Source organism: Eutrigla gurnardus (assembly GCF_963514095.1).
Source record: "Eutrigla gurnardus genome assembly, chromosome: 12".
Classification (NCBI taxonomy): Eukaryota; Metazoa; Chordata; class Actinopteri; order Perciformes; family Triglidae; genus Eutrigla; species Eutrigla gurnardus.
Window position 1 is genome coordinate 8,420,015 of NC_139926.1, and position 14,288 is coordinate 8,434,302.

At 43.0% G+C, this 14,288-nt stretch overlaps 1 protein-coding gene across 3 annotated transcripts in view; it reads left to right on the forward strand.

Moving 5' to 3' along the window:
- satb2 (SATB homeobox 2) overlaps nucleotides 1-14,040 on the forward strand; it is a 44,361-nt gene extending 30,321 nt beyond the window's left edge. For 2 of the 3 annotated variants that reach the window (XM_084023430.1, XM_084023432.1), the window contains exons 12-14: nucleotides 13-207; nucleotides 11,205-11,411; nucleotides 11,534-14,040. In XM_084023430.1, the coding sequence (XP_083879556.1) occupies nucleotides 13-207; nucleotides 11,205-11,411; nucleotides 11,534-12,028 (897 nt within the window). In that variant the 3' untranslated portion in view covers nucleotides 12,029-14,040. The remainder of the gene's footprint in view (nucleotides 1-12; nucleotides 208-11,204; nucleotides 11,412-11,533) is intronic. The other variant, XM_084023431.1, reaches the window with a different exon arrangement.
- Nucleotides 14,041-14,288: the final 248 nt, after the last annotated feature.

Sequence of the window (14,288 nt, forward strand, 5' to 3'; positions counted from 1 at the left end):
CCTCTTCTCCAGGGCTGGCTGTGTGAGTTGCTCAGGTGGAAGGAGAACCCCAGCCCAGAGAACCGCACCCTGTGGGAGAACCTGTGCACCATCCGGAGGTTCCTGATGCTGCAGCAGGCCGAGAGAGACCTGGCGTACGAGGAGGAGTCCAGACATCATCACTCTGAGAGGCTGCACACCGTCCTCCACCTGCCACAGGACACCCAGGTAAGAACCAGACATGTTTACAGCTGGTGTGGTGGACATGGACCTCACATCTCCATGTCCGGATGGGCGGAACACCCGACATTCAAATGTATCTCATGTCCATGCATTGAAAACAGATTTCCTGCACGCCATCTCACAATATTTACAAATGTTGAAATTTACTGTAAACACCCGTTCTTACTCCACCTCCATGTACAAGTATATTTACCAAATCTCCTTGACACCTGTTTTTATTTTGTTCAGTGTACAAAAGCAAATCCTCCAATTTGCAAAAAAGAAATCTGTTCAAAACCCACAGTGAAATGTTCGGGAGGTTATGTTCCAGGTTATTTCTCAGCTGGGAGCAATAACTTCCTGGAGTCTCCGCTGGTATCCTGGCAACTGGTCCCAGTCAAGAAATAGTCCAAGACATAACTTGCAGTAAAACCACAACATGTCATTTTAACAGTTCTAGTTTTCTGCAGATTAAACAAATAAGATATAAAGTGTTCAATAGTGAGTTTAAGAGAAGCTGGCAGGCAGATTTAGTTGCCTTTATACAGGCTACCTATATTCCCCTTCTCCAGTCTTTGTGCTAAGCTAAGCTAACCATCTGTTGTCTTTAGCCTTATATCCTTAAATGTATTAAAGGACCATCATTCACATGCCACAAGCACATACAGACACCACCAGCACCATTAGTGGTGAAAGAAGTTGAAGAAATGATAATCGTTTATACTCATCACTTTAATGTTGCAGCTGGTAAATGAGGGCTTATTTCAGTAATTAACTAGTAATGAAATGTATCAAATAAATGTCGAGCAGCAAGTACAATATTCCCTCTGAACTGTAATGGAATAGTAATAAAATGTAAAAAAAATAAAATAGCAGAAAATGGAAATACTCAAGTAAAGTACCTCAAAATCTTTGAGTAAATAGACTTTCCACCACTTCCAATGATGGCGATGGTTATTATTGAACTGCTTTACAAGTCAGACTGTATCTCTCCATCCTCAGAGACCACACCCGTCATTATTAATGTGTTATAAAGTACGTGCCGTACCGTTTGATCTCATGTGTGCACATGTGTGTTTGTGTGTGCGTGCCCCGGTGGAATGAAGCGTAAACAGTGTTGCTGGGTGGTGTAGCACTGGAGGAAATGCCCCATTAGTTTGTGAGGAGGGAGGAAGAGGCTGAAGGAGGGCTGAGGAGATCGATGCAGGAAACACAGTGATGTGTTGTCCTGTCATTACTGTAACCTTCCCACCCCTGCACACACTGAACCCCCTCCGTCTCTGTCTTTAGTACTCCTACAGTGTGAGATAATACCTTATATGTTATTAATTTAAGGTAGCAGACACCACAGAAATATGAAAATAATTATATAATAAATACATTTTTTTCACACTCTACATACATATTTATTTATACAGATTTGTTGGCTCTGTACTTAAGGATATTGGATGATTGGAGGTTTTATACACAGAGGTCCCATTTTATGGATCAAATTAAGTTGGTCAAATCAAAATAAAAGATATCTTTTGTAATCTTTCCTTTATTTTTCCTAGCTGAAACGATTTTTTATCACTCGTATTATACTATGACGTTTTTCCATCCATCAAACCAGTTTCTTCTACTTATCTGGGTCCCGGGGCAGCAGACTTAGGAGGGCATTACTCTCCGGAGAGACACTTTCCAGCTCTTGCTAGGGAACCCTGAGGCCTTCCCAGGGTAGGCAAGATTTATAATCCCTCAAGCGGGTTCTGGCTTTAACCCGGGGCCTCTTTCCAGTTGGAGGGGCCAGTTGGACTTGCCTGGAAAATCCCTAAAGCGGAGGCGTCCAGGATAAACTGGCTCATTTCAATGCGACACAGGGGGGCTCCACTCCGAGTTCCCTCCGGATGTCTGAGATTCTCACCCTATCTCTGAGGCTGAGCCCAGCCACCCTACAGAGGAATCTAATTTAATCCGCTTGTATCCATGATCACATTTCTCCAGCCTCTACACAAAGCTGATCAACATAGGTGTGGGTTGGAATGTAGATGTACCGGTACATTAAGAGCTTTGCCTTATGGCTCAGCTTCCTCTTCACCACAATGGTCTGGTACATTCGGTATCTCTAAGGGCTACAGTGTCCTCTGCCAATGATGGGTCTTCCCCTGATTCTTCAAACTCCACCGTCTCCACGGAGGACGTGTTAGGCAGATTCAGGAGTTCCTCAAAGCACTCTTTCCACGGGTCCAGATCCGCAGTTATCCTCCCCTGCTGAACCAAACCTTAGCCAAGCCCTGCTTTCCCTCTCTGAGTCGCCTCTGAGTCAACGGTTTGCCAGGAATTTCCTTGAGGCAAACCAAAAGTCCTTCTCCATAGTTTCCCCAAACTCTTCCCACACCTGGGTTTGTGCTTTGCAGCCACCACAACTGCAGCCTTTCTGGTCAACTGGTACCTCTGATGTTGCCTGAGACCAATGGGCCAACCAAGCTCAGAATGAGCTTTCAGCTTGACTGCTACCTTCACTGCTGATGTCCACCAGGGTTCTTAGTTTGATGCCACAACAAGCACTGACCTTCTGACCACAACAAGCAGCTGCTTACACAATTAAGGCTTTGAGCATGGCCCACTCTGATTCCATGTCCCCAGCCTCCCTAGGCACTTCAGCATCAGGCAGGCCTTTCCTCCCAATCACCTCCTTCCAGGTTTCACCATTGGTGCCCGGATGAGCGTTGAAGTCTACGAGCAGATATAGATTCCCCAGTTGGTGCCCTTTCCAGAACGAAACGCAGAGGCTCCAAGAACACCAAGTAACTCTGAGCTGCTGACATCTAGCCACCACTGCTCACCCTGGGCAACTTAGGAGAAGACTATGGTTCAGCTCCATAGACTTTTTTTACACAATATATACCATGACTTTTAATGACAACTGGCAAACTATCTGATGGTTATCATATGATATGAAAGAACGCTGCAGAATAGCAAATAATTTGACCATTAGAGGGGCTTGTTATTTCAAACCCCCTTATTGACTGTATTATATTTGAAGAACTTTGAGAATCCACTGCCCCCGGACAAGAAATAGTCCAGTACCCACCTCATCAATTGTAGCAATGCTATGTGTCATTGTTACACTTAGCTTTGTGCGTGGCTTAAACAGGGAGATATATCATGTTAACTAATGAGGTTTGAAAAGCAGTTTTGAGGTGTTATCCTAAGCTAAGCTAACTAACTGTATGCAGGCTAAAGATTTGAGAGTGATATTGATCTAAAATAAGCAGATATCCCCCAAAACTATTCCTTTAAACCAATGTGCTGTAGTCCAGGGCAACAACAATAGAAAACGACCGGACTGTAAAAAGGTCAAAGGTCAGGGTCAGCCACACAGACTGAATTTACTGCTTGTCAAACACACTTCAGCTAGAGCCCAGGTCCTCCAGTTCAGAGATAGTATGTCTAACCGCCAGACCCTCCCAGCCCCCCAATACACAGCTATTATATACCACATATAGTATAAACCATATGTCATAAATCAAAAACAGGCCAACGCGTCCCAACTAGCATCTCAACACGAATCCGATGGTGTTGTTTTGTGGCTCCACCCACCTTCAAATCCACCACCAAGCAATCTTTTGCTCTCTTTCCATTCAGAGCTCTGTATTAAAGGCTGATGGGAAGACTGGGAGGAAGTGGTGGTGGCACCATTAACACATTCCTCTGCTCCTCTCACACTCTCAGCAAAGACTAAATATAAAGTATACCCCCGTAACGACCATGTTGCCGACCCCACCCCACCCACCTCGAGAGACACAAGGAGATGCACAGTGGTGAAACACTAGTGATTTATTAATGGGGAATGAAGTGTGTGTGCATGTAAATATGTGTGTTGCTGTCTTCAGACCAACCCCCCCGCCCCCGTCCCAGATGAAGCCCCCCACCAAACCTCAGGCTCCAGCCAGCCTGCCACCACAGACCACACATGTGTCCCATCTGCCACACATGCACATACACAGCATCTCACAGTGATAGTTGGTAATGTGAGCACTCCTTTGTGTTGTGGACAATAAGAGGGGCTTCAAAACTGGCGCAACCGACCACAGAATATACATGAAAAATGAATGCAGCGCTGAGGCATAGCTGTGCTGTTGATCCGTACACTAGTGTTGCGTTTGGACTGGACTGTATGTACAGTAGCGTGAGCCGATTCCGCATGTCGCGGGGCTCGGGAGATCTCCGTGTCGATTAAGTCCGCAGGTGCTGCGTGCGTGAGTGTGTTCGTGTGTCAGTAACCCTCCGCAGCATCACATTTCTTCATGACTGACGTGGTCCTGGTGCTCACTCCGCAGCTCTTATTCATACGGCTTCAGCAGTTAAGTGCGTCCCACAGCTAATTTGGCAGAGTCTGCCCTTATAAATAATTTCTTTATTGTTTTTGCTAAATTGATTTCTGCTGCAAGTCTAGGGGTTGTTTATGTGTTTGTGTATATGACCGCTCACCGAGGCTGAGACCCCAGGAGTGGTGGACTAGAACAAGATGTAACAACCACTGCGCCCTTCCTCCTCCTCCTCCTCCTCCTCCGTCTCCTCCTCCTCTTCTTCTCTTTGTGTCTCACTTCATTTGCTTTCCTTACATCACAAACCAAGGTGCTTCCAAAGAAGCAACAAATCATATCTCACTTTTTTAAGGAGATCATCAAGTGTGAGTCATTTAGTGTTGCGCTTCCATAAAGAGACGAGCGGCAGACGAAAGCAAGAGACAGGAGAGGTCCCATACATTAGTCAAGCTCCAAAGTGGAACCCAATAGCATCTTTCATTAGTCCCTCAACTCCACCTGATGTTGTAACAGCCTCTCTGATGAAATCATCAGGTATTACTTTCACAGAGTTAATATGATACCGTACAACTGTTTTCATTAGCAGCAAGATGCGCTTTGTCCCTTTTCAAGATCATGTGATTTCCCCTGACCCCCTTGGAAAAAAATATTTATTAAAAATAAATCAATAAGAAGAATTGAAAGACATTTTGACATGTCACAGCAGGAAAAGCACACATTTAAACAATAAAAATGAATGAGGGCTGAATTCCCTTTAGCTGCTTCAGGTCCAGGGTCCTGATGTAAAGCATGCTGGTTCACTGTCACACTGCGGAGGCTGACTGGGATCAATAGAATGGAGCCAATGTTTATGTTATTAGTAACACCTGTGCCTTTTCTACTATGACAAGTCAAAACGTCTGCCGTCTGCTATAACATGTGTTGATAGGCGTTTATTGTGTTTTTTCCCCCGTTTGATCTCCGGGTTCATGAGCAAAAACCTGAAGAACTGAACCCCAAATTGCTCCCAATGTACATACAGTGTGGTTACTGTTTCGGGAAAACATATGTCACTTTGGACAACGTTGAGTTTGAGTAACATTTGCTGAAAGTTCTTTTTTTTTTTCTTTTTTAAATGAAACATTTAAGCTTTCAGTAGGAATCATTGAATGCCACAGACTGTTGGTTTTGATTTGTTGACCATAAGAAACATATAGAATAGAATAATGCCTTATGACTTTGAAGGTTATCTCATTAAACATGTGATCCAAAACAGAGCAAAGCCCTGAAAACCACCACAGAATTGAACCTCGTAGTCTTCAGTACAGTAGGGCCACAATGACCTTACAAACCGGCTCAGACAGGTTTTAACGGGGAATCAAAGATCTAACAGATCATAACCAGATTAAATTAGCAACCATAACATCAAATGGTTCAATAGTATCATTAATTATTGATGGGAAAATGGATTGAAGGCCATAAAACACGAAGTCCATCCTGTCTCTCTGTGTGACAGTTATTTGCTGCTGTTTTGTGCCAAAATATATCAGAATTTATTTTATATTTGGGGAAAGATTGTCAGCGCTGCAACAATTATTTCATAATCGTCATTCAGTTTGAGAGGAAGTAGCTTCCTGTCTGTCTCTCTCCCCCTGTCTCTCCCTCCATTCCTCAGTACATCCCGGTGGCCTCTTATTCACTGTTGCAGGATGGAGTTTGGGCTTTTTTGGCAAACCACAATTAAGTTAATTGTTTAATTGCAGATAAATGGAATGACTACCACACACAGTTTGAACGCAAAAATGGAAAATAAAAAAACGCAACAACGCAAGCGTGTGCATGCATCTACACGCTCTCACACTCTGCTGTGCTCTTAGCCTCAATAACAATACGTGTATGCAGTTTTTCATCAAAGAAACATTATTTGACAAATTAAGGAAATGAGCAGTGACTCATCCACTCCCTGAGCCTGGAGCCAGTCCTCGTGAATGGCAGCCACACACACACTTATGCAAATACAAGAGAGAGAGAGAAACGACGTGCAGACAGACACGGGGAGAGAAAATAAGAAAAACACCCCAATTAACAGGAAAGGTGAAGTCATGCACAAAACTAACAGAAAAGTGATTTTTCCTTCATTACATATTTATCTCTGTGTTAATGGTGTCTCTGGTGGTCATACACTGCCCCTCCACCACAACACAGAGGGAGAGAGAGAGAGAGAACGAGAGAGAGAGTTAGGGGCCCTGGAGGACCAGAGCTCATTAAGGAGAAGATGAATATTTCATGTTCTATAATTCTTTCATAGTTCTGCGCCTTGATTTACGTTTTAAAGAAAAGTTTTTTTTTTTTCATTTTACTGCAGTGCACTCACAACGCTGCCAGGAGAGAGAGAGAGAGAGAGAGAGAGAGAGAGAGAGAGAGAGAGAGAGAGAGAGAGAGAGAGAGAGAGAGAGAGATGGGGGGGAGGAGACATAGTGAAGGAAAATAAGTTTTTCAGGAATATTGAATCATGCCATGAGAAGAGCTGGTCGGGCCGCGGGGCTCCAGTGCTTGTGGTTTTGGGAGAGCAGGGCTGTATTGTGTTGCTCTTAAGTGACATGTAGTCTCTCCGAGAGTGTAAAGGTCAGAGATGGGAGCAGTAAATAAGGTGAAAATGGACAAACACACTGCACACTACTAATATAATTAGGTTAAACTTTTGTCAACACAACAACTTTTTCACTTCCAGAAAACAACGAATGAGCATAATCTCAATCGTCACCACAAATAACATTCCAAACCTTACTTTCACCACAAAAAGTACTATCTGCTCATAATTAAAAGTACTCATTATACTAATACTTTCATTTTAAAGCAGCATTTTACCATTTTAGTTGGTTGAGGTGGAGCTCATTTGAGCCATTTCATATATTGGATCATTTCATGTACAATAAATGATATTTCGTAAGCTCGGCATATGTTTTTACTTAAAGTCTAACAGCAAAATAAATAAAACTGTCAAATAAATGTAGTGAAGTAAAAATAAACCTGCATAAAACGACATACTCGGCGATGAAACGTAACTCATTTTTACACAGTCAAACAAAAGATGGAGACAGCCCTCATCAGGAAAGTGACAGCAATGGTCCTTCCATAAAAGACCGACATTATCTTTCCATCAGAGCAAAGCAGGAAGGTGAGGAAAGGGCGTCTTAACAAAGACGTAGGCCGACTTAGGGTGTGACTTTGAAACGGTGAACCTTTGTTTGCATGTTATGAACACCACAACCTTTCCCTAACCTTCACCGAGTGGTTGTTAAACCCAAATCAACATCTTTTCTTAGCATCAACCAAGTTTAATCCCTAAACCTCACCAAACCTAAACCATCGAGATGGAATCATATGAATCATTTCAGAAGGCAGTGACGAGCTACCTTTTTATTTTGTCGTTCAGTTTGAGGAATTGTTGGCCACAGACATGCAGGGCTTGGTTTAATTTCTCTAATTGTCCCTGGGGTGTAAGTCTACCCTCCGTGACATATGACTAATGCTCACTGTTTTTCAGTTATTCAATCATATTTACCGAAAGCAGCAGATCAGTTTAATGATTTTCACCTGGATGTTATGCTCTCCGAAGTTCTACTGTAAGACGACACTGATTACAAGCAAGAACTGCTATTTGTGCAGCAGAGTCCACTTGTTTTTTTTACACATTTATGGATCCAAGTCCCGCCTAAAATATAAATCAGATTTCCACCCATTCAGATTAATTTAGAAAATTTGAGCTCAAGGCAAGCCGACAGAGGAGGTGGAAGGAGCGTCCAGCGGCTGGGACTGAAGGTGTAACAAGTTGGGAGCTAAAACGGGAGGGACAGTACTGAGAAGGAGTTGTGGGGAGGTGGAGGACATGGGGAGGAGGGGGGCTCCTGGCATCCACCAGATCAGGGCTGATTTGGATGTGGAGTCATGTTGGCTTGGCAGAGGCCCACTTCATTAGTGTCCTGATGCATTAGAACTGAGGGGAGAGGGAGGCAGAGGAAGGAGAAACCATAGAAGAAGAGAAGGAAAAGACACTAAAGGGAGAAACACTGAAAGGTATGAGAGACCCGTGTGAGCACAGAGGAGAGAGGATGACCATTTGAAGGAGGAGGGAGACGAGGAGAGATGAACTCTGAAGGAGTCAACCAGCCGTGTGTTTGGCTCTGCTCTCTAACATCATCATTAGTGCATGAGGGAGACCAGACTCCCCATTGTTGCATGCATGTGTGTGTGGCGACCGATCCAAGAGTCCTTGCTGTCAGAACAAATAAGCCCAGAAATGACGACGGTCTGTGGGTGGAGGTGGGGAGACGGTAGGTTTCGCAATCCCCCTCCATGATTTACCCTCAATTTAGTTATTAAGTGTCTCAGTAAGTTTGTATGGGGGGGATGCTTGTGGCTGTGTGGTCCTCATTAGGGCAGGGTACATATCTTTTCTTTTTTCTTCTTCTGTGTCTCACACTCTGTTGTTGGTTTTCTAGCATTCTTTTCTCAATATTTAAAACCGTCACTTTGCATGAACAAAACAGAAGATTGGGGGAGGGAGAGAGAAAAAAAAAAAAAAGCTTACTGAATTCCTGTAAATTGGTCATTCCCCCCTCCTGAAAATAAAGCCCCTGCGAATGAAATCACAGCAATTCCATGGTCTGGCCTGCCCTCAATATTATTTAAGTAATACCCTGTTATTATTGAAGAGGAGGGAGAGAAATGCGAATGACTATTATCTTTATGTGGGTCCTTTAATTTTAATGCGCCACAGATTTATAGCTGGGCATTCCAGTGGGGAGGCCCCTCCCTGCTCTTAAAGCAAGCGGGCGGGACACGACCGCAACGCTCTCACAACAGCCACTACCTTCTGACAAACAACCAAAGTCCCACTTTCCCTCCCAGCACTTCATCCTGCCCTCCTTCATTGCTGTCAAACAGCCTTCATATTGATCCTGACAGCCAGAGGAGCCCCAGTCTGATGGCGACAGCAACACATTTACCCCCCTCATTGTCTCCATTTATAATCAGTCTTTAACCTTTCTCATGTGTGCTTTTTAAAGAAATAAATCTTGCTGAAAACCTGCTAAACTTTGAGTTACTCGTGCCAAACTGTCATAACCGGAATTACTGAAAAATGGAAGTCGCTAAAAATCCAGACCCAATCGTCTGAAGTTCATTCTTTTCCTGTGTAAATGTGTCCTTTTATCAACTCCTTTACCAGCCATGCTAAAAGTAAACCTTTTTTACCCCGAGATTTGATTTAATTTGGGGAATGAATAAGACTATTTGAATGTGTGATTTGGTGTACGGTAATGGGCTAAAATTACAAATGAGCAACAGTGATCTACACAATTGCAATAAACAATTTAAGGACAGAATAAATATAATATATTATATGTATAAAATATTGGTAATATACTGGTATTGAATGTAGATTAGTATTATATTATTATTATTATAATAATAATAATAATAATAATAATAATAATAATAATAATAATAATAATATACCGTTTCCATTCTTACTAGAAAGTCTTGTTGATGTAACTTCATCTCTAAACAAACAAAAATGATTAGTGGAGTTCCTCAAGGATCGATTCTAGAGCTTTTTCTGTTCAAACACAAACATGTTCCCAGTAGCACAAATGAGTTACTTGTAACTATGAAGATGATACTCAAATGTACATCACTGTGTTATCAAGAGACTGCAGTCCCATAGCTAAACAAACTCATTGAGAAAATTACTGATTTGCCTTTAAAAAGGATAAACCTTTACTAGCTACCAGGTTGTTGACATGTTATTACTTATTTCGAGAAAATAATGAATGGCTCTATGTTAACTATTTGTTCCGTCGCTGCTTCCAACAAAACATTTTACTTTCTCTGAATCACTTATCTGGAACTTCTGTAAGAACCTTTCTGCCACTACCTTTTTATACATTTATGGTTAATTAATTTAATTTATTATATTTAGTATTTTCACAACCTTGTAGATGATTCCATTTTCCTGTCTTATGTGCAAAATCATTTTTCAATGAAAGGGTGAACAAAGAAAAACACCTACACTCTTGCAACAGTGTTAATTTAATACGTGAATGGTATAATTTATTCAGGCAACTTTTCCTTTTTAGATTGTTCCTCCTTTCCACGACCAAACAAAAACCACAGCAGTTCTTACAGATATTATCTAAGTACTAAACCAAAAGGCAGTTGAGGTGTTGAGTGCGCTAGTTAAATAGTGATTATTGGGTGTCATAAGTTTGTAAATGAGAGACTTCCTGAGACAGGTGGTTGGCGTTTTACTGGAGCTACTCTCACACACATTAGGTCAAAGGTATGCTGGACACAAGGCAGTCTGAATGCCAGCCTTGGAGCTGGTTAATAGACCATAACACTCTGTGAGCTGTGAAACACTTGTTCTCAATGTGTGCAGGCCTGGCTACTGTGTGCTGGAGGGGGGACAGTTTACTGGTGGTTTTATAAGATGTGTTGCATCATACCAGGTTACTGTCAGCTATAGATTACACTCAGAATATGATATTTTAAGAATATGATGTCACACAAATCTTCCAGTTGTTGAAAATACACAGGACTCAAGTAAAATGATGTACATATATTAAATGGTTGTCATTCATTTTATCATGTTACTCTTGAATTCTGGCTGCAGTCTTGATCAGGGGTCACTGTACCCCATTAATCAATCAGCTCTTTTGTCTTTCTCGTCAGGCACACCACAGGCCACCCCTGACCTCAAAGAAGGAGCACCGCTTGTCTCCGATGCGGGAGGAGCAGTCATCTGCCCCGCTGAACGAGGAGGGGCTACAGAATGTGGGAGCAGGGGCTGCAGGCGCTTGCCCACTTGGCACAGTTGGCAGTGCTGGGAGCAACAAGAAGCCACGATCACGCACTAAGGTACACTATATTATCCTACTCTCTGTTCACGACCATCATCAGGACCCATAAAAAGGATTGTCATGCATTTTGTCATATGGGTCTGCTTGTTTTTATTCCCATTCATTTTCTGTCTACTCTAGATTTCCCTGGAGGCCTTGGGTATCCTGCAGAGCTTCATCCAGGATGTTGGCCTGTACCCAGACCAGGAGGCCATCCACACCTTATCAGCCCAGCTTGACCTGCCCAAACACACCATCATCAAGTTCTTCCAGAACCAGCGCTACCACGTCAAGCACCACGGCCGCCTCAAGGAGTTGGGCGAGGGTGCTGCCGCCAGCGGCGGTGTGGACGTCAGCGAGTACAGAGAAGAGGAGCTGCTTTCGGGTTCAGAGGACCCAGAGTCTAGCGAGGACGGAACTGAGGAGATCTACCAGTCCACAGAGGGGAATGGTGGGAGCACCGGGGGGCTGAACCAGCCTCCGGGCTCCTCCAGCTCCAACTCAAGCCAGTTGTCCTCAGTGACCAACAATGCTCAGGAGGAAGGCAAGGACAAGGGGCACTGCCGGCCTGGTGGCCCTCTGGGCCCCGCAAGCTCCTCATCCAGTCCCAGAGAGCAGGCTGACTACCAGAGGTAGAGACTGACACACAGAGAGGAGAGGAAACGGAGAGAGAGAGAGGGACAGAAAACAAGATAAAGGTCTATGACAATGAAGTGAGGGACTGTATTGAACTGTGTGGGAGGTGAACGTCAGGAAACCATCAGTCAGACAGACTCTTTATGACACACAGACATGTGTGAACGCCTGATGTGTGGAGTGAAATTACCTCAGCAAAAATAAAGTGCTGTGACACGGCAGCGGTTGTGCAACTGTGAAAGTTTATCCACCCCCCCTCAAAAAAAAAACATTTAAATAATTAACTCGCAGGCTGTCATTAACAGGTAATCTATTGCTGCTCAAGCCTCCGACCTATAAACACAAGACAAAAGCTCCACTCGTCGACAACCAATCGCCAGAAAAAACACTCCAGGGAGGCCAGATTTCTGGCTGTGGGCCAGAAATGGCTCCTGCTCCTCCTCGCTAAAGTCAGAGCACAGTGACATAAGACATACTCCCTACATGCCGGGTTGAACTTGCCCTGCTGAGTGACATTTAGAGACCGGATCCCAGGGGCCTTTCAAGACCTCTACAATCGTATAAATGCTCAGGACACACACTGATGTTGCTAATGCTGCCTGAAAACGTGGACGGACGTTCATCAACGAGCTTCGTTTTCACCGGGTGGAAAACAGGAAATGACCATCACCACCACAACCGGCCCCCGTCACTACCAGTCCAATCTAGCACTTACTGTTCACAAAGACACTGATGTTCCGTGGATGCGATGTACTCTTGCCTCCCTCCCTCTGTCTCTCCTCTCAAGGTTCGCAAAACAGCGCAAGGTTTTAAAAAGGGCAGTGGACCGACATCAAGAGGATGTGGCGTGGAGGGATACTCGAGGCCTGTGCACCCACGACTCTGAACCCTTCCTGGCAACACCCCGCGTATCTGTGGCGGAGAAAAAATGTCAAGAAAGGAAGGACAGAGCAGAGATTCAGCAACCAAACAATCAGTCACTTTATGTGCGGTAGTCCACCCCTTCCACTCTTCCTCTCCTCTCTCCATCTCACTCTCTCCCCCCTTTTCCTCTCTCTAATTGGTGCCCACAGTCTTGTGTTTCACCACACCTACCCGCACTTAAACTTCACCAACCCTATTTATTGCTATCTTTATCCATGATTATTATTATCATTATTGTTATTATTGTTGTTATTATGGTTAGAATTGCTGTCATTGCGTGCTATTTTTAGTTTTATTTCCATGGGTTTAAACTATTGGTTTTCAGGACTGGGCGGTGGTTCGGGAAACAAGAGACATTAAGAGTGCTCTGCCCTAAAAGAAGAGAAAGAAAAGGAGCAGAAAGTGAAAGAAAATCAAAAAGAAGCAGTTACTGAGTGTTATTGGGTAAAAAAAAAAATAATAAAAAAAAGCTGTCATGTTGTATTATGCCATTTTTTTTATAGTTCTGTTTCCCAAAAATAGCAAATGAGAGAAATAGTTAAAAAAGCGAAACTGTGCTGTTTTACCACAGTTAATGACAATCTACTTTTTTGAGCCATTAAAGAAATGGCCGGTTTGACTCTGTACTTCACTTTTGATGTCTGTAAATACCCGACAGGGGTAAATTGTTATTGATATACATTTATTTTTCGCTCAGCGACTTTAAGTGTTTGAGCCAGTTCGGAGGATTCCTTTGGACAACTCGGTGAAATCAGTTCATTTCATTGTGGCAGGCAAATTCAATCACAAGAGTATTTAAAAAGAATTCAATCTGTTGTTTTGTTGCTTGGTGTCAGTTGTGTACAAGTATACCATATGTTCAGAAAATATCTGATAATGGATAGTTTCCATGTTGTTTGACTATCCCGATCGGCTGCTACACTCAAACAGATTACCTGCCTTTTAATGATGACGTCGACTCCAATCACTCTGTATGATGATATTGTGCTTTTCTGTATGACAGGAATCAGGGTTAGACTCAAATGCAGTTCCAATGAAATCTTAGTTCATCCAGCATTGAAGTGAATTAAAATTTGTGAATTCAAAAATCTGTCTGTTTTCTTTTTATTTCAATCACATTATAACACTTCATTAAAATTAAAATTTCTTCAGCATTTCAAATAATAATAACTGAAAACCTGAAAACACTTCAAATGAAGTGGTGTTCATTTCTGAAGATTATCTTGCTGAACAAAACGTGAAAGTATCATAAACTCTCATCTGCCGCTGAGCTTATTTTCTGTTATAATCTAAAATCCATTGGAGAAATCCCATTATGGTTTTTGTTGAGGGAACC